We start from the raw sequence: 16,449 nt of genomic DNA on the forward strand, positions 1-16,449 counted from the left end.
TCATTTATTACAAGTTATAATTTGCAGAAATTTATACTTTCCGCTAAGCGCTGTATTGCTGGGAAAACCTTCAATTATCTGTGATATGACGGTTTACTATTGTCAGGCGTCTACATTGGCTGAATCAATAAAAAAATCGTGTCCAGGAACATTTCGCGCAGAAAATCATCATTTCCCCGATGCGATCGTCCGGCCACTTTTTGGGGAAAGATAAACTTATCCATCACTATTGTTATGGGCTCAGACTTTATATGCTTAAAATGCACAGCTCATTTGATTATTATTGTGGGTACTCTGTACAAAGCATGATCATAGTAAGCTTTTTGGCAGCAAATCAATTTCCTGCGGATGGGAAACGAAGACAAGTCTTCACTGTGCACTAAACAATCGTCCATTTGCTCTAGCAAAGTGAGACCGCCAGATCTAGACGCGTTTCCTCCGGTGTATACCCTGTTTGAGGAGCCCTGGCGATACTTTGCATGGTGGATCTCATAACTTTTTACGATGATCTCGAAAATGCTTTCGGATAGTGGTGTTATGGGAACAAATTCGGGACAGTTTAGCTTTTGCAGCAATAGTACTTTTTTCCATGTCATTTTACCGGTGTAACGTATACAACACCCAGAGCAATTCTAATTAGCTGCAATATTTCGTTTCATTCCATTGCCTCCAGAAAGCCTTTAGTGATTGTTCGAAATGGAAAATTTTCTGGCAATTTTTCTTTTTTATCTGGTGACAGAAATTCACTGTCGGACCGACCACCGATGTGCCCACTCGGTCCATTTATAAACACGGTTGCTCTACAAGACAAGGATGTGGTTACAACTTGACGAGGACGGTCAACGAGTACTGAAGAATGCTTGACTGCAGCAAAATGTTATATGAACCATTTGGATATTACAGAAATCACTTACGGTTTAGAAAGGAACAAGTTACTTGAGAAAGGTATAGATCGAGGCATTGGCGTCTCGACTTATTTTTAGTCATGAGGGGTTGCTCGCATGGCACACCCCATTCATTCGGCTCGATCGTGCCGAGACATGGTACGACTATGGCTCCGACCATACAAACGCATAAACCAATAATGCTTATGACTGCCAGGCAACTCGATGAATATGAGGACTTTGCTTCAGTTCTCATGTAATTGGCCAAGAGGGTTGTTACAGCAACAAAACTAGGTATGTTTCTATCTTCTAATCCAGGAACCCGGCTACATAGCTTCCCCCAAACAGCCCAGTTTCCTCAAATGAACAGCGACTCTGATAAGATGATCGGAGTGTGAGTGGAAAAGGTGAACATGACGGCATTTTATACAATCGAAAGCGAGAGATGAACTCAGATTTTGGACAACCGCTTGTCTGGAGAACAAATTCCTCTTCAGAGAGCCTCTCCCATTTGGGGGCTGGAGCGCCAAAAAAAAAAAAAAAAGAAAAAAAAGGAAAGATTCTTTTCAGTTGCAAGAACTCGATCATCCTTTTTCCTTTTTTCTTCTTTCTCTTTGTCTGCTCCATCTGACATTGTTGGCCGCCATCTTTAAGAAGCCGAAATATTAGATCAGAGTTTTCGCCTTTCTCAAATACACAACTACTGTAAGCAATTCGCTATCGAACCTGACCGTGGGACCCAAAGCGATAAGTATGTTCTCCATTTCGTCTTACCCATCGGTCATTGCATCATCCTTGCCTTTATTTCGCCAAAAAAGTCTATCCGATGGAAACGCCCCTCTCTGCTCCTTGATAATGCGTGTTTTGTCACTGTTGTTACCTCGGCAACAGATGATCAAGGATATGAGCGGGATGCGGATTCATAACAGAACGGTGACCCTCCCCCCTTTGGTTGAGCAAAAAACTGACATGAGGTTTGTGATTGTAGATATGAACGACACGTTGGAAGTAAAGGACGTCGACTCGATTATTGAGCGATTATTGGAAGGTAAATTATCGGAGGAAGCTTGGGTGGGTTTATCTGGCGACGTGTCCACACGATTCATCTTTCAAAATTTTCTCTCCTCTACCCTCCCCCCCCCCTTTTACCCTACTTATCCGTCTTTTTTCATTTCCCTGTCTTTGTTCGTTTATTCTGTATTGGGTTGCTAGTGTGGTCACTGGTTTTCTACCCCATAGCAATGAACTGCACGTGTTTTTCACGGTGCATGCTGATTGCGTGATATTGTTCTATTTGAACTTTTTCTCATATTAATCGATCCTCATTATCCTAGTTCGCGGTAGTCGCCCCGGAAAGCAGGTCCAACTATCCGAAAACGAGATTCGATTTCTGTGCATCAAGGCTCGAGAAATTTTCATCAGCCAGCCTATTTTGTTGGATCTGGAAGCACCATTAAAGATTTGTGGTAAGTAGCCGAGATTTAATTGGAGCAAGGTTATTTTTTTTATGAGGACCAATAGTGTTTATTAAATGGTAGGCGATATTCACGGTCAATATTACGATTTGCTTCGTCTATTTGAATACGGTGGTTTCCCTCCCGAGTCCAACTACCTATTCTTGGGTGACTATGTCGATCGTGGAAAGCAATCCCTCGAAACCATCTGCCTGCTGTTGGCATACAAAATCAAATATCCCGAAAACTTCTTCATTCTGCGAGGCAATCATGAATGCGCCAGTATTAACCGTATCTACGGCTTTTACGATGAATGTAAGCTGCTTGATTGGGCGTCTTGTCCTTCCGTTCTGTCCGCCCTGATGATAGGTTGCTATGCATACTATTAGGCAAACGTCGCTATAATATCAAGCTGTGGAAGACCTTTACGGACTGCTTCAACTGTTTACCGATTGCGGCTGTGATTGACGAAAAAATTTTCTGTATGCACGGCGGCCTTTCTCCAGATTTACAAAGCATGGACCAGATTCGTCGAGTCATGCGACCGACCGATGTGCCAGACACAGGTATGTAGAGACGGTTAAAGGAGTTGTATGGCTTATGAAGCACGTTTTAAAATGATGCGTTGGTAGGCTTACTGTGCGATTTACTATGGGCCGATCCTGACAAGGATATTTCAGGATGGAATGAAAATGATCGTGGTGTATCATTCACCTTTGGACCCGACATTGTGAGCAAATTCTTGCAAAAGCAAGATATGGATCTTATTTGTCGTGCCCATCAAGTCGTTGAAGATGGTTATGAATTCTTCGCCAAACGACAACTGGTGACCCTGTTCTCAGCACCCAACTATTGTGGCGAGTTTGACAATGCTGGTGCTATGATGAGCGTCGATGAATCTTTGCTTTGTTCATTCCAGGTAAGTCTAGCTGCTTCTTGTACGCTTCTTTTAGTAGCGTGGCTGGGATTGGGGATGCTGATATGGATTGGTTAGATTTTGAAACCCGCAGAGAAAAGGGCCAAAAATACCTACAACGGAAATGCCAGGGGAGGACGAGGCAAGAAGAATGCGTCCAAGGTCATGTAAAAAAAAAAAAAAAATAAAATAAGATAAAAGAAGAAGAGGTGTTATTTTTTCCCCAAGGAATTGCAAGAAGAATGAAGTTGTCAAGATTCATCAGAAGAAAGAAGAAGAAGCAGAAATTTCAGATACAAAAACTTGGTTATCCTTGTCCTCCGACCTCACGCCATCCTCGTCCATATGATACATTGCCCTTGACTTCTCCCCATCTTATCCGTTTTTGTTTTTATGTATTTACGCAAGAATATCGCTGCCTTCCGTTCTTTTTTACTTTTTTTTTTTTTTTTTTTTTTTTTTACATCTTGATATATTTGAATCTTTTATTCGGCGCATTCTCGTTGAAGATGATGTTGGAGGATATACTGCACGATTTGTTGGTCCAGAGCATACCAATAAGGTATTTTGGTCATCTTTTTCATGTCCAAGTCTATCAGTCGGATGTCGTAAGCGAATCGCACCTTGGACGATAATTCTATCACGGTATTCTGGCTTGTGCTGGCGTTGAAGAGGCTATTATTACATGATGAATATTCTGCATATGAACGCAGCCGGCGGCGGTGAGAAAGGAAACGTACCTTGTGCTGTCATGGGAAATCGGGGTCACGCATAGCATGATTGAACAATCTTTAAATGTCATGGAGAGTACATACTCAAACAAGCGTTGTTTTGCATTCGTCAAGGCGGCTAATACTGGGATGTCAATAATAATAAAAAAGGGCTCACTGTCGAAAACATCACTCTACCATCTTGTATGCTCGTGGTTCTTTGCTTGAATTGCTCGACCACTTCTTTCCATGCGTCGAGAGAAAAAGGATCGAGGCCATCGTGATTTTGTTGATACATGTCATGAATAGCCTCCACATCCAGTTCATCCAATTGCTGCTGTAAAAGTTTCAGTTTGGATAAGATGGGATCTTTTTCTAAAACCTTTTGCACCATTTCCATGATGTGGTCCCAGGAGCCGAAACCCGGTAAACCTCCTTGTTTTAAATTCTCGGGTAGCAACGACTGCCCATCCAAGTAAAAAGCGAGTTTACCCTGAGGATATTGACCCAGCCCTTTTAAAGCGCGTTGCATGCGCGTAGGACACTTCGAATACAGATCCAATGGGCAATACATCGATTTTTCTCCCTTGAGATGACTGTGCATGCAAAAACGACACATCGTCCGCTTCAACGCTTGATGTTCGGGAACAATAAAAGGTGAGCTAGGTTTGAATCCCCATTTAGGCTAAGCAATAGAATGAGAAGGATGATCCATCGTTCCAAGTCGCTTTGTTTTCGGTGTGTCTTCCGAATTGGTACCTTGAGTTCGACCGTTAATGTCTTTTGGGGCCACCATCGCTGCATTAAATCGCGAGATAAAAACGCCCAAGAAGAGCTGGCATCGATATCGCGAATCAAACGGTGGGCAGGCCGTTCTGGCTTGATCCTTTCTTTCAACAGGTGAAGAAACATGGGTGTCACTTGTACTATTTTCTAAATTTACAACGTGGTTCAGACTGGTTGTCATGGGAGCTGTTCTCTGGCATCGCCGTTTTACCATAGGAAGGAGGTACTGCCAACCGATCAAGGGAGCAATGATGTGGGACAAGAAATCGACAGAGAATTTGGCAACCTGCATGTTGTCACCGAGACCTCCAGTCTTTTGCAATCGGATAACCTGACCTTGCTGAAGTATGCACAAGTTTTTGTGAGCTACGCTCCTTCAAGCGGGTGGTGTTGCGCAATTGAAGTTATAGCTACCAAATCGGGGTTGTTTCCGGTATATCGAAGCACGATGTTGGCGTTGCCTTCAGCTACATAGTGCCATTGGCATGCGTCATGTTGGTCAAGTAGCATAGTCCATGCATCCCACAAGTTGAAACTAGTGTGAAAATGATTGTCGTCAGGGGAAAATTGCCGAACTCTATGAAACCTCAAAAAGGGCGCGTCACGCAACAGTCGATTGGCTGTTCATGTGACAAGAGTCTTAATTTACTCTTGCGGTATGGCAATCAAGACATATCGAGCGCATAATTTTTGACACTGGGTGGTTCGCTGTTGGCTTCGCTCTTAAGCCGGAACTGCCCTCCTCTATCTCTCTCTATCTGCCAATAAAGGAAAAAAAGCAGATGCATCTTTTGTCTGTGCATCTTTAAACACAGCGGTTATCAACATGCACTGGAAAATATTATTGCATCCTACTCTCCTTGGCATAGAAATGCATTTCCGGGAGATTGGAAAAAAGAGACCACTGCATTGCTCAGCAATTGTTGTGTAATAAGCATGTTGCATGTCATCGGACCTCCAAAGGCCTACCTTGACCTTAGAAACCTTATTTCTCACATTATCTAGGTCGTTTCTTTGCCACTGGATGAAAGATGGTCATGCGGCCTGCTTCAGACGTAATGACGCCTTTAAATCTTGAGAATACATGCTATCCTACCCTAAAAACAGACATAGGGATCGATAGCAGCTATATCGGAATATTCAACTGTGCCACCGTTTGTGTGATGATGGAAATAACAAACCAATCTTTTTGTGCCAAGTCCATCTATAAGCAAAAACACTGTACGAAATGATCCCTGTACGATCACGCTGGGTTTAATAACTCGTATCTCTTGAAGCCTATGTAGTCTAGAACATGATTATTGTTCAAAATGGATGCGTTTGCAAGGAAGAAATCAAGAAAATTAGGAAGAGCCGCACAAAGAAAATGGGAAAAAAAATGTCTGGAAATAGACAAAAAAATTATTGGGTGATGATGACATCCGAAATGGGAATCGTGGCAAATCTTAGGTCACCCCCATTTTTTTCTTCTGTGTGTGTCTTTCTCTCTCTCTCTCTTTCTCTTATTTCCCCACCAAGAAGAAGACCACTCATTCATCCGTTTCTTCCTTTCGTTTGTTTTTCCAACTGATACCCCGTTTTTTGTTCAGTGCGTAGCCATGTCTACAACACAAGCTTATAACCAGAGGTCGGTTTTACCAGACAACTTTGCCTTTGAACCTACCCCATCTGCCTCTATCAACAATACCCCTTCTTCATTACGTTCCGGTACAGCCGAATTCTCATCTGCACCTTCATCATCGCATCATTCCCAACAACGGCTCGCACGCCCCGTATCCGAGATTCTCAGACCTGGAAGCGTAATATCTCCAGAAAGTAAGAACTGAAACTCCAAATGATCCTGTCAAAACTAGGCAAAGACGGGGGAAAAAAATAGATGTATTAAAAAAGGAATTGCTATGCTAACCATGTTACTATTTTTTTACTTTATTTTGCTTCTTTGTCTCTGTTGCCGCCTTTTTCATAGCTGAAGCGTTGGATAAATGGTTTGAAGACCTGCAGGAATATGAACGCAATTTGGAATCCATGGCTTCCGCCAACATTGATCCAAAGTATAAGGAGGAGATCCAACACGTGGAACAATGGTTTCGGTACCTTAGCGAAGCTGAACGCACAGCCGCCGTTTATTCTCTGTTGAAATATTCGAGCCAGGTCCAGATCCGATTCTTTATCACGGTGTTGCAGCAAATGGATAAGAAGAATCCCCTGGGAGCATTGTTGACGCCCGTTCAACCCGAGAAAAGTAAATATCAGCTATTATCACCACTTTGTTGTTGTATATCCATGGTTTTTCTTGTTTTCTTCTTGGGTTTTTGGAGGGAAAAAAAGTTTTTTTTTTTTTTACTACCTTGCACTTTACTTTTTCTCGATGGCAATGGACGTGTGGTTTTATCGGATGTCATGGATACTAAACGTTAATATTTTATGGTAGCTGATATGCATTCCCAGCTCTCCAGCGCCATGGCCAAAGCTGAGTGGGAAGCTAGCCAAAAACTTTTGTCCGTGTTACCATATCAGACAGGCCAGGTGATGGCCAGGCCACCCAATCCGAATGCTTCTCGACGCAACATTGACCGTCATTCTTTTGCCTTGGGCGATACCCAGGAGTATAACCGTCTTTTCAATGGTGGCGGTGCTGGTGGAAGCATAGTATCTGGATCCGATTTTTTAACCCCGCATACTGGATATAACAATGCTTCTTCCCTGATGGACGATTCCGCTTTCAGTCGGTTAAAATCTCAGAACCGCAACTCGATTTTTGCTGGGGCAAGTACGGGAGTGCGTCCAAAGTCTGTGATTGAAAGCGATCTGTCGTCGATTTTTAACAGCGATTGGACCTTTGGTGCTGCCGGTGGAGGAATGATGAGCGATCGCGGCGGAAGACCCAAATCCGCCGATGTTTCCAATTGGTCTTTTGCGACGGTATCCTCGGATGCCAATGCCAAAGCCAAAGACGCCGCGGCCGCGGCTTGGGGAGTCACCCCAGGGGTCAATTCGTTCAGTGAACATGGCAAGGCCATTGAGCGACCCAGTTCCGCTTCAGACGTCGATCACTTGACCATGTTGACGGCCAATTGGCATCTGCCATCTCAACAGCGTGCTTACGAGACCGATGATAGCAAGAATTTCCGAAGAAGACCCAAGAATCGAACCAGCATTCCCGGTACCGTCCCTGAAACAGATGAAAACAATACGAACATTGTTCTGTCATTGCACGATGAACATCACCAACCTTATGGTATTTTTGGTCAAACGTCATTATCGCAACCTTATCCAACAAGTTCTTCTCGTCCTTCGTCGCGAGCCACGTCACCGATTCCTTCGGCATCCAATTCAAGCTCGCTTTATCCGACAAGCTCGGCTTACACCCCGATGCCTCGAAGTCCTAAACCAAATCACCATCTGGTGCCACCCTCTTCTGGAGCTCATTTTGGTCAATTTTTGAACCCTAGCGACCGCCTTGACGCCGATCTCGATTACCTTAGCGATCACAGTGATGCCTCGGCATTCAGTCACAGCAACCGATACAGGAAATTCGGTCAACGTCCTGTTAAAGAAAAGAAGCATGTCGATGTCGTCGACATGCAATTGCTCCAAGGTACGTACTTCGCGTAAACTCTTTGACGTTGTTGATTGGGTTGGGTTTTTCTGACGATGAGTTTTAGATATTCCTGCTTGGCTCAGGAGTCTTCGATTGCACAAGTATAATCCAATTTTTGAGAACATCAAATGGCAGGAAATGGTGAAGTTGTCCGATGACGAATTACTGGCTCGAGGTGTCTCCGCTTTGGGAGCAAGACGTAAGATGCTCAAAGTGTTTGAACAAGTCAAAGCGCATTGTGAAGCAAACGTAAGTGAACTAGGAACGTTTCTCCATACACTGATGACAAATCATACTCACTCCAATTAATCGCAGAATATACCTATATAAAACTATGTCATCCACCACTTGCAGGGCAAATAAGCGGGGATTTTTGGTATCTTTGGAAGGAACATGGGCTAAAGTTTGGCAGGCGAACAAACTCTCACTTGTGTAGTTTCTTTTTTTTGAATTTCTGAATTTTTGGGACTTATTTTTTATTATTTCTTTTCTTGTCATTATCATTGGGATGCAATACTTGCTGAAATCTCTCATCTTCAAATGATATCTTGTATCAAATTCTCTTGGTTCTCTGCAAGAGATTGCGTCTTTTCTTTTTCTTCACTTTTTTCTCCTCTCTCTCTCTCTCTTACTTGGTATTTTGCGTTTTTTGGCGGTCGATGAGCGATCCGACCATCAGTAAAAATGTTTATTTTTCTTTATCTCCTTTAAAAAATTCACTCCATTCGCAGTATTGGGTATGAGCAACTATCAGTTTGTTGGATGTTCTTTAGCACTTGTCTTGATATACAAATACAAAGAGTCATGTTATTTGTTGCAGTAGGGTTTCAGGCATATGTTTATATTATTGAAGGTGTTTAGCTTTCCCTGAAGAGTGATCACTGGGCATTCCAAAAGTTATTTCAAAGAATGAGTATTTTTTCATGGTTTGATTGGAAAATGAAAAAGAGATTAAAAAATCTTGAAGAAATCTAGATGGACTTAACGTCGTCGTTGTCGACGTCGCGCTTCGGAAGCTTGCAAACGCTTGAATCCATTGATAAGATCACCCGCTGTAGGATAAGAGGTATCGCGCAATCGGTAACCATCTGGTAATACCTTGACAACCTACAAATTTTTTGGGGGTGAAAGGAGGCCCAGCCGTCAGTTGAATTGATTCTTGGCTGAAACAGAGAATGAAAACCACTTACCCAGCGCATGGGTGGTGAATGTGCGCTCAGTTTGAAAGCGAGATCAAAGTAGCCAGCCTTTTCACTCATACAGAAACCATAGGCTGACATCTTTGGATTGGCTTTGGTTAATGACGCCAGATATTCCTCTATCCAGCCAGTTTTTTAGTCATGGAACGCACCCTATTGTATACAGAACCGAATCAGTGATACTTACGTAGCGCGTCCAAACCGCCCACGCGATATTTTGGATGGGACATCAGTTCTTCGACTTTACGTGCAATTGCTTCGATATATGTTACAATGAGCTCGTCTAAATCTTCAAATACAAGATCCCCAATTTTCAGCCTTGATGGCGCGTTATATCCATTGCTCTTCAGCTCCAAGACATCCACATGTTGAAAAACGCCTTCGTCAACCTTCCACGTAATGGCGATATGATCCAAGCCACGCGACGATGGTCGAATCACTAAATCGCCCCGTTGTCGGTTGGCAAGATATTCTTCGGCTTCCCGATGGTTGAACGATCGGAATAGTGGATGCTTGATCATGCGGTTATTTCGCGCCTGTTTGCGACGGTTCGCTCGTTGTCTTTCTTTGTCTCGTGCTTCCTGGTTGTAATCATAGTATTTATCGTCCGGTACTTTACGTAATTCCAGATCACTGTTGGGTTTTGTATCAGAAGCTTTGCACGATAAATCCACCACGAATTTCTCGCGATCGATACGCAGCACTTTGCAGTTGACGGTTTGGCCGACTTGAAGCACGTCACCGACATTCATGATTCGATCGTCCGAAGCGTTCTCCACGAAAATCATGCCTTCAATACCGGAATCCAAGACGCAATTGGCAATTTTACCGCGCAACGACATGATTTGCGCAGGCACAATGTACCCTTCTGCCAGTGCTTGCCGGGTTTCGCCCGTAACAAACACGAACGCTTCATCAATCGTCGGACGAACATATCGATGACGGCGATCTTTGTAAGGTCCTTGCAGTTCGATTTTAATATGCTCTAGCACTTGTCGTTTGGGTGCATGGTATTGTTGTTCGAGAACGTTGGCATAATCGTCCAGAATGAGATCATTCACCTTGTCGGGATATTCGCGAATGAGACGGGTAACAATGGCGATCTTGGAGTCGTAATCGTCCATTTCATCCTCATCAATTTCAAGCGCATCGCCGGCCATTTTTCGTGCCAGTTCATAGTCCTGCGGATGGATTCGTGTGTCGTCTAAAATATCGGCCCCGTCCATATCGCGAATGCGCAAATAGCTGGCACAATTGATGAAGGTATTGGCAGGCGTCAATTTTCGCAGAACAAGAGCCGTACGACTTTCAAGTTCGTCCTAAGTAAGTCAAGAAAGCAAAGGATGCAAATCATGAGACATTAAGAAAGACTCATTCTCTTATTCGAATACTCCCCCTCAACTCCTCAACTTACCATGGCTTCAATCTTTTTAAGAATACTGTGGGCTTTTCTGGGACCAAAACCACAGACATATTGCAAAGCATTGGCAAGGTACGGCGAGCGAACGGCAGCATTGATATCCACGCCAAGATCATTAACGACACGAATAAGGGATCGTTCCAGGTAGAAGAAGAGCATATCCTCAGGCACAAGATGTTGCAATTCATGGTAAGGAATCGCCAACAAATCGCGACCTAAACCAACGTATTCCAAGACCGGATTCTGCAATCGACGAGCCAAACTGATACAGTAACGCATCACTTCGGGATACTCTCCAAATTCTTCTTGCGCTCGTTTGGAATTCTTGTACAATCGCGCTGCTTCATCGTCTACAATGACCATGTCGATTTCCGCCGCGCCTCCCATGTCTCCAGATTGGTTGATCTCATTCAGCATGGTTTGCATGTGTTTCACCAGACGACGTGTTTCCGCATTGTATCCGGCAACGCCCACCACATTGGGTTTACGCGATTTGATAAACTCCAGCATGTCCTTCCAGTGTCGCTCTTCTTTCAAGTTAGGGACCTGAATCTGATCCAACACCTTGCCACGCTGATTCACAAACACTGCCATAATGGGGTCTTTTGGTAATCCATTGCCTTGAGAGATGGCTAGGACGCGAGGCATGTTGCCCTTGTATCTTTCGGCTCCAGGACCACGGAAAGGACCGACATTCACCTTGTTATACAATGTCATTGATGCGGTCTTGCACACATGATCTTGGGCTTCGATACGAAGTTTTTCGCGAATATAACGATCCATCAACGGGACCAGATATTCCTTCAGCGCCTGTTCGAGGACTTCCTTTCGCTGATCGTTCCACTGTTGAACAGCATCACTGTATCCGTCGGACATGTAATACTCGGATACTTTGTTGAACCAGGCATCCTCGTCGGGCATCGTGATGGAAACCGAAAGCAATCCATCTGCTTCCCCTTTCAATACCATCAGAAATTGTCCATCCTTAAAGGCCGACAAAGGTTTTTGATACAGGTATCGGAATGGCTGAAATAGTATAAAAAGGCAAATAAACGATGAGTACCCGATATAAAGGTGAAAACATTGGGTCGACGACATACATGCATGGGATGAAGTTCGTCAATAGCAGTTAGGCCTTTTTCGGTGGGACGAACATTGACCACGGCTTTGGTTTCCCAATCACGACGAATCGCTTTACGTACTAACGGATCATAAGCGATTTCTTGAGCCAAGATAGACTTGGCAGCTGAAAGCATCATCCAATAAGAATACGCGTCAATATCCAAAATAACTTTTCCAGGATATAGAATCTCGCGCTGTACCTTTGAGCACTCGGGTGCCGTCAGGGAAACTGTCATCAACAAAGCGATGTGCTTCTTCCATAGGATCAATAAGACTATCTTCTGGGAAATGGCGACGGTTGCTTTCCAAGTAATTGGCACCAAAGTGACTTGCAGAGATACCAAAAGCCTAAAAGAACAAGGAAATTTGGATCAAACCTTTTGCACCTTGTATACACGTTTCATTAATCAAACCAGGACATACTTTGAGGAAACCGTGGACTTTTGTCTTCATGCTCAGCTCATACAAGGATTTATTCATTGGTCGTTTGGGTCCTTTGTTCTGTTGTTGCATGAGATTGATGTTATCGCTGAATTTGAGGTTGACATAATCCATGAGATCGGTGATTTCCTCGACTTTTTCCACCTTTCTGATCATGTCATTCACGTAATCATTGTCGATATGGCATTTGGATAGGAATTCCGAAAAGGCGGTTTTGCGTTCCTTGAAGCTCTGATATTTGAAATCCAAGTCGTAGATATCCCATAAATCATTCTCGGTGAGAATTTCCGTCGTAACTCCCGTCTTCTCTTCGTATTGGGTGAAAAAGTCGCGACGATGGTCTTTGATGTGGGGCACTTCCAGGAATTCTTGTGCAAAGAAGCGGACAACTTTGGTCACTGATCGCACAAACTTCTCAGGAGCCTGATCCCATCCTTTGGAGGAAGCCAGCAAACGTGCCACCCAGGCTCCTTCTTCTTCGACTTGCTCATCCGTTGCCGGTTCAAACGACTTGTTTAAACCTTTATAACGCATTTGCAGACGTTCCGGTACATCTCGTAAACGGATTTCCTCATCTTGCTCCGTTAACATGCGCTCCGCCAATTCACTTGGTTCGAAAATATCGGCTAACTGCGGTTCTTTCTCTTTGCGTGCTTCCATTTCCTGAACCCAACCATAGCCATTAGTATGATCATTCTCTATTTTGCTGCGCCAAAATTTTCTGGCACGCTTATCGTTGCGAGCACGGGTCACCTTACCTCTTCATCGTATAACGCCCATTCATAGTCACCACCATCACCGAAAATATCAAACATATCTACGAGCACACTATTCCAAGATGAAATGAGCATCCATGGGACTTGTTATGGTTTCATCCGCAGCTTGTGACTTACTCTTCGCTTAAACCTTGAGGTAAAATATCCATCATATCTTTGCTGGCTTTGCCGCGTCGGCCTCTCGCTTCATCGTAATAGTCGCCGGCTAATCCTTCGTCGCGACCAGCCCCATAACGGCGTTCGCCTAATACTTCGTCGAGATCGTCTTCATCCTCGTCGGCGATAAAGTCGCCTATATCATCGTAGGTGTCACGATGGCGATATCTGACATGCGATTCGTATTCGGCGTAATCTTTTTCGCGGTCGTCATAACTAGGTTCATGGCGAGCTGCGGGAGCTTCTTCTTCGTCAGAAAAGATATCTTCGACACCTTTAGTGGTTACCGCACGACTTGGTTCCTCACGACCGCGTTTTAAGCGTTTCAGTTTAGGCTAATCCACCCAATGGAAGTAGAAATATTAGTCGACCCAAACATGCGGAAGGAGATAACTTCATTCGCACTTACGCCGGTGGATCGCGAAAGCTTGATACCGGTATTCTCTTCAAGCAGGTCCAGATCTTCTTCATCGAGATCTTCGTCGTCTAGAAAAAGTCACTCCAGCGATTAACAATGCTGTTTGTACTGGTGAATCTCTTTTTGATGTTGATCATTTACATTCTTCCACTCTTCTCTTCTTTTTACGTCTCACGGCCACTTTGGTTGACCCGTCTGAATCCTGATCCTCTTCTTCCTCATCGTCGACAATGAATCCTTCAGCCACCTTGAGACAAATATATGATTGATCAGTTGAAGCGTCATGAAATAAGCTTATCGAGAAAAACTCTTTTCAGCCGTACCTTTCTGGCTTCTTCCTCGTCTTCTTCTTCCTCCTCTTCGTCTTCGTCGTCGTCATCGTCGTTCATATGGTGGTCATAACCGAGATCTTCGCCTTCTTCGTCGGAATTATGTTGATGCGCATCCTCGACGGCATCGTCGCCTCGGCCTCTGCCATAATAACTGGCGTCTTCATCATGGCTCGACATTGTAAATTGCAACAAACGAGTTGGCACGCAACAGTGCCCAAAAAGCTGTCTGAAATTTCCAGCGTCGGTACTGCAAATCAAGTCACGAAAAGTGACGTAGAACGGCGGAGTTTCTATAGCAGCCCTTGATGAGATCTGCGTGCAAGAGAGAAAAAAAGGGAAAAGCCATGATTTATCAATGCCAATAGTTCGTCTCGTATTGGGATTGCGAAAAATATTGACAAAAGGCACGCAGAAAAAATTGGTGTTTATTGATACACTAAGCTATCTTGCTGGGGGGAGATTGCATCACTAATATCAATGGTTTCCAATCAATGCAAGCGCGCTTGTTACACGAACTTATTGACAGGTGTTTCCGCTTCACTGAATGATCCTTTGTGGAAATTGATGCGTACGCAAACATTAATTATGTAAAATGTATTGTACAGCTCGCATATTGTTCATGATGTCAATCTGTTTGAATTCTGCACACAGAGAATACAGCGAAATAAAGCTGTTAGAGAAAGAAATCGCCCATGACTAGAATATACCAAAGATGCGATAGTTTGTATTGGAGCGACTTTGCAGCCTTTGTCTCTCATTCTGTTAATGCTTTGATAAGTGTCTCATTAAGGAAATGTTGTAAGTGAGGAAGGTTAGATTACTAGATTGGTACGCGTCAAACATTCTCTTGGTGCGATGTCGCTTGTTTTACAAAGATCACACTGGTAAACACAAAACGAAACAAAAAGAGAAGAAACAACAATGCTGGGGGCAAATATTTTTTTTGCTTTTAATTATGATAAGGTCGCTTACAATCCTGCGAGGATGAGAAGATGCTATTGAAAATGGAAATTGAGATTGTTGGATGATGACGAATAGGTTGAGGAGGGTTGGTGGATAGGGTGCAGAGGCGATCGAAAACATCTAAAACATGCATTATACTGGGTATATCCATGAGAAGTTTGGACAAATTGCGCAAAGAATCAGACAACTTGATTGAGGCAATTCGTACATGATATAAACACCATTCGATGGCAGTAGCAGGATGTAGAATGTGATTTTTCGTCCAACAATCTGCAATCCCAAGATGCCCTCCAAGTTCTGCGTATCGAAGGCATTCTTGCAAAATATCGGCACGAGAACCAAGATCTCGGCACACCAAAATGGTTTCTTGAATTGCTGATTTCACCTCGCCGTAACCGTGGCTGGTCGACCATTTCGTGCCTTTCAACCTTGCTAGACATAAATCCGGTCGACATGTCCATAAGCTGTCATTCCTGCGACTTTCCAGGGCTATATCGTTTGTCCAACGAAGGAACATGCCCTCATCAGGACTATCGAACAGCCCATTTAAAAGTTGGATAGATATATCGCCTGATAAGCTCGGATTCATTGATCTCCTCTGCAATCGACGCACATGGCAAGTTTTTGATCAACTCAATGATGCCTTTGGTCAATTTCCGTTCGTTTGGGAGATGCCCAGCTCCAAAAGTTTCGCGATCGCTTTGTCGTAGCCGCTAGTACCGATACTGTTCTGACGTGTCTCCTTCCTTCGAGCTTCGCGCTTCAATGCTCTTCTGCATTTCCATATCCGAATTTTCAGCTCGCTCGAGGTGGGCTTTAAACACGTAACACCTTCCCGTTCCTGCCTGCTTTCTTGTCCCGTCCGCTCTCGCCTTGCAGCCTTGTTCCAGTCCATTACAAACATCAACTCATATTTTGTTGATGGTTGCTCTGAGGTCTTCTTCACTGAAATGCGGCAACAAATTTTCTGGGTAATGACCAGGCGACAGGAGTAAAATGATTCAATGCCATCGCATGATGCTCGTGGTCTTCCAGGGAAAGCTTCCATTTATGCTCCAAGATCGAACATTGTAACTTGGAAAGCGAGCTTGTGACATCAAGTTGCTGCGCCATAAGATGAGCACCGTGAACTTGAGGCGAAAAACAGACTATGACTGCGGATCCAATAGCTCAGTAATGTCGTGTTGTCCCAGTCGTGCGCTTGAGGACCTTTTCCCCAAGTTGGGTGGGGAAACGGCTGTCACTTTGTTGGGTCATTGACTCCACGTCAA

The 16,449-nt window shown here is 43.9% G+C and overlaps 4 protein-coding genes across 4 annotated transcripts; 2 read left to right on the forward strand and 2 right to left on the reverse strand.

Annotated features, from left to right (window-relative positions):
- The first annotated feature begins 1,412 nt into the window (after window positions 1-1,412).
- On the forward strand, window positions 1,413-3,688 carry BYT42DRAFT_587775 (Metallo-dependent phosphatase). The gene is made up of 7 exons (XM_051570199.1): window positions 1,413-1,635; window positions 1,873-1,932; window positions 2,219-2,350; window positions 2,423-2,653; window positions 2,728-2,904; window positions 2,971-3,257; window positions 3,333-3,688. The coding sequence occupies exons 2-7, from the start codon at window positions 1,875-1,877 to the stop codon at window positions 3,423-3,425; spliced, it is 978 nt and encodes a 325-aa protein (XP_051418878.1). The 5' UTR covers window positions 1,413-1,635; window positions 1,873-1,874; the 3' UTR covers window positions 3,426-3,688.
- Window positions 3,689-3,739: 51 nt separating this feature from the next.
- On the reverse strand, window positions 3,740-5,260 carry BYT42DRAFT_618262 (inositol-pentakisphosphate 2-kinase; the record flags this gene model as incomplete). The annotated part of the gene is made up of 6 exons (XM_051572262.1): window positions 3,740-3,929; window positions 3,995-4,103; window positions 4,163-4,649; window positions 4,724-4,897; window positions 4,962-5,090; window positions 5,165-5,260. The coding sequence occupies 6 exons, from the start codon at window positions 5,258-5,260 to the stop codon at window positions 3,740-3,742; spliced, it is 1,185 nt and encodes a 394-aa protein (XP_051418879.1).
- A 966-nt stretch (window positions 5,261-6,226) lies between these two features.
- Window positions 6,227-8,818, forward strand: BYT42DRAFT_587788 (uncharacterized protein). The gene is made up of 5 exons (XM_051570200.1): window positions 6,227-6,565; window positions 6,717-6,992; window positions 7,182-8,348; window positions 8,416-8,600; window positions 8,667-8,818. The coding sequence occupies exons 1-5, from the start codon at window positions 6,349-6,351 to the stop codon at window positions 8,679-8,681; spliced, it is 1,860 nt and encodes a 619-aa protein (XP_051418880.1). The 5' UTR covers window positions 6,227-6,348; the 3' UTR covers window positions 8,682-8,818.
- Window positions 8,819-9,332: 514 nt separating this feature from the next.
- On the reverse strand, window positions 9,333-14,392 carry BYT42DRAFT_618264 (SH2 domain-containing protein; the record flags this gene model as incomplete). Its single annotated transcript, XM_051572263.1, has 12 exons — window positions 9,333-9,458; window positions 9,542-9,669; window positions 9,738-10,869; window positions 10,965-11,996; window positions 12,071-12,216; window positions 12,293-12,440; window positions 12,516-13,196; window positions 13,292-13,361; window positions 13,427-13,800; window positions 13,875-13,951; window positions 14,025-14,130; window positions 14,207-14,392. The coding sequence occupies 12 exons, from the start codon at window positions 14,390-14,392 to the stop codon at window positions 9,333-9,335; spliced, it is 4,206 nt and encodes a 1,401-aa protein (XP_051418881.1).
- Window positions 14,393-16,449: the final 2,057 nt, after the last annotated feature.

The sequence above is a fragment of the Radiomyces spectabilis genome, assembly GCF_025331425.1.
Source record: "Radiomyces spectabilis strain NRRL 2753 chromosome Unknown BYT42scaffold_16, whole genome shotgun sequence".
Taxonomy (NCBI): Eukaryota; Fungi; Mucoromycota; class Mucoromycetes; order Mucorales; family Radiomycetaceae; genus Radiomyces; species Radiomyces spectabilis.

Excerpts from the sequence above, each read along its gene's own strand:
- BYT42DRAFT_587788 (XM_051570200.1), top strand. The coding sequence starts at position 6,349 with ATGTCTACAACACAAGCTTATAACCAGAGGTCGGTTTTACCAGACAAC. Across the intron at positions 6,993-7,181 it reads GCCCGTTCAACCCGAGAAAA|CTGATATGCATTCCCAGCTC; the intron begins GTAAATATCAGC and ends ATTTTATGGTAG. Across the intron at positions 8,349-8,415 it reads CGACATGCAATTGCTCCAAG|ATATTCCTGCTTGGCTCAGG; the intron begins GTACGTACTTCG and ends GATGAGTTTTAG.
- BYT42DRAFT_587775 (XM_051570199.1), top strand. The coding sequence starts at position 1,875 with ATGAACGACACGTTGGAAGTAAAGGACGTCGACTCGATTATTGAGCGA. Across the intron at positions 1,933-2,218 it reads TATTGAGCGATTATTGGAAG|TTCGCGGTAGTCGCCCCGGA; the intron begins GTAAATTATCGG and ends TCATTATCCTAG. Across the intron at positions 2,905-2,970 it reads GACCGATGTGCCAGACACAG|GCTTACTGTGCGATTTACTA; the intron begins GTATGTAGAGAC and ends ATGCGTTGGTAG.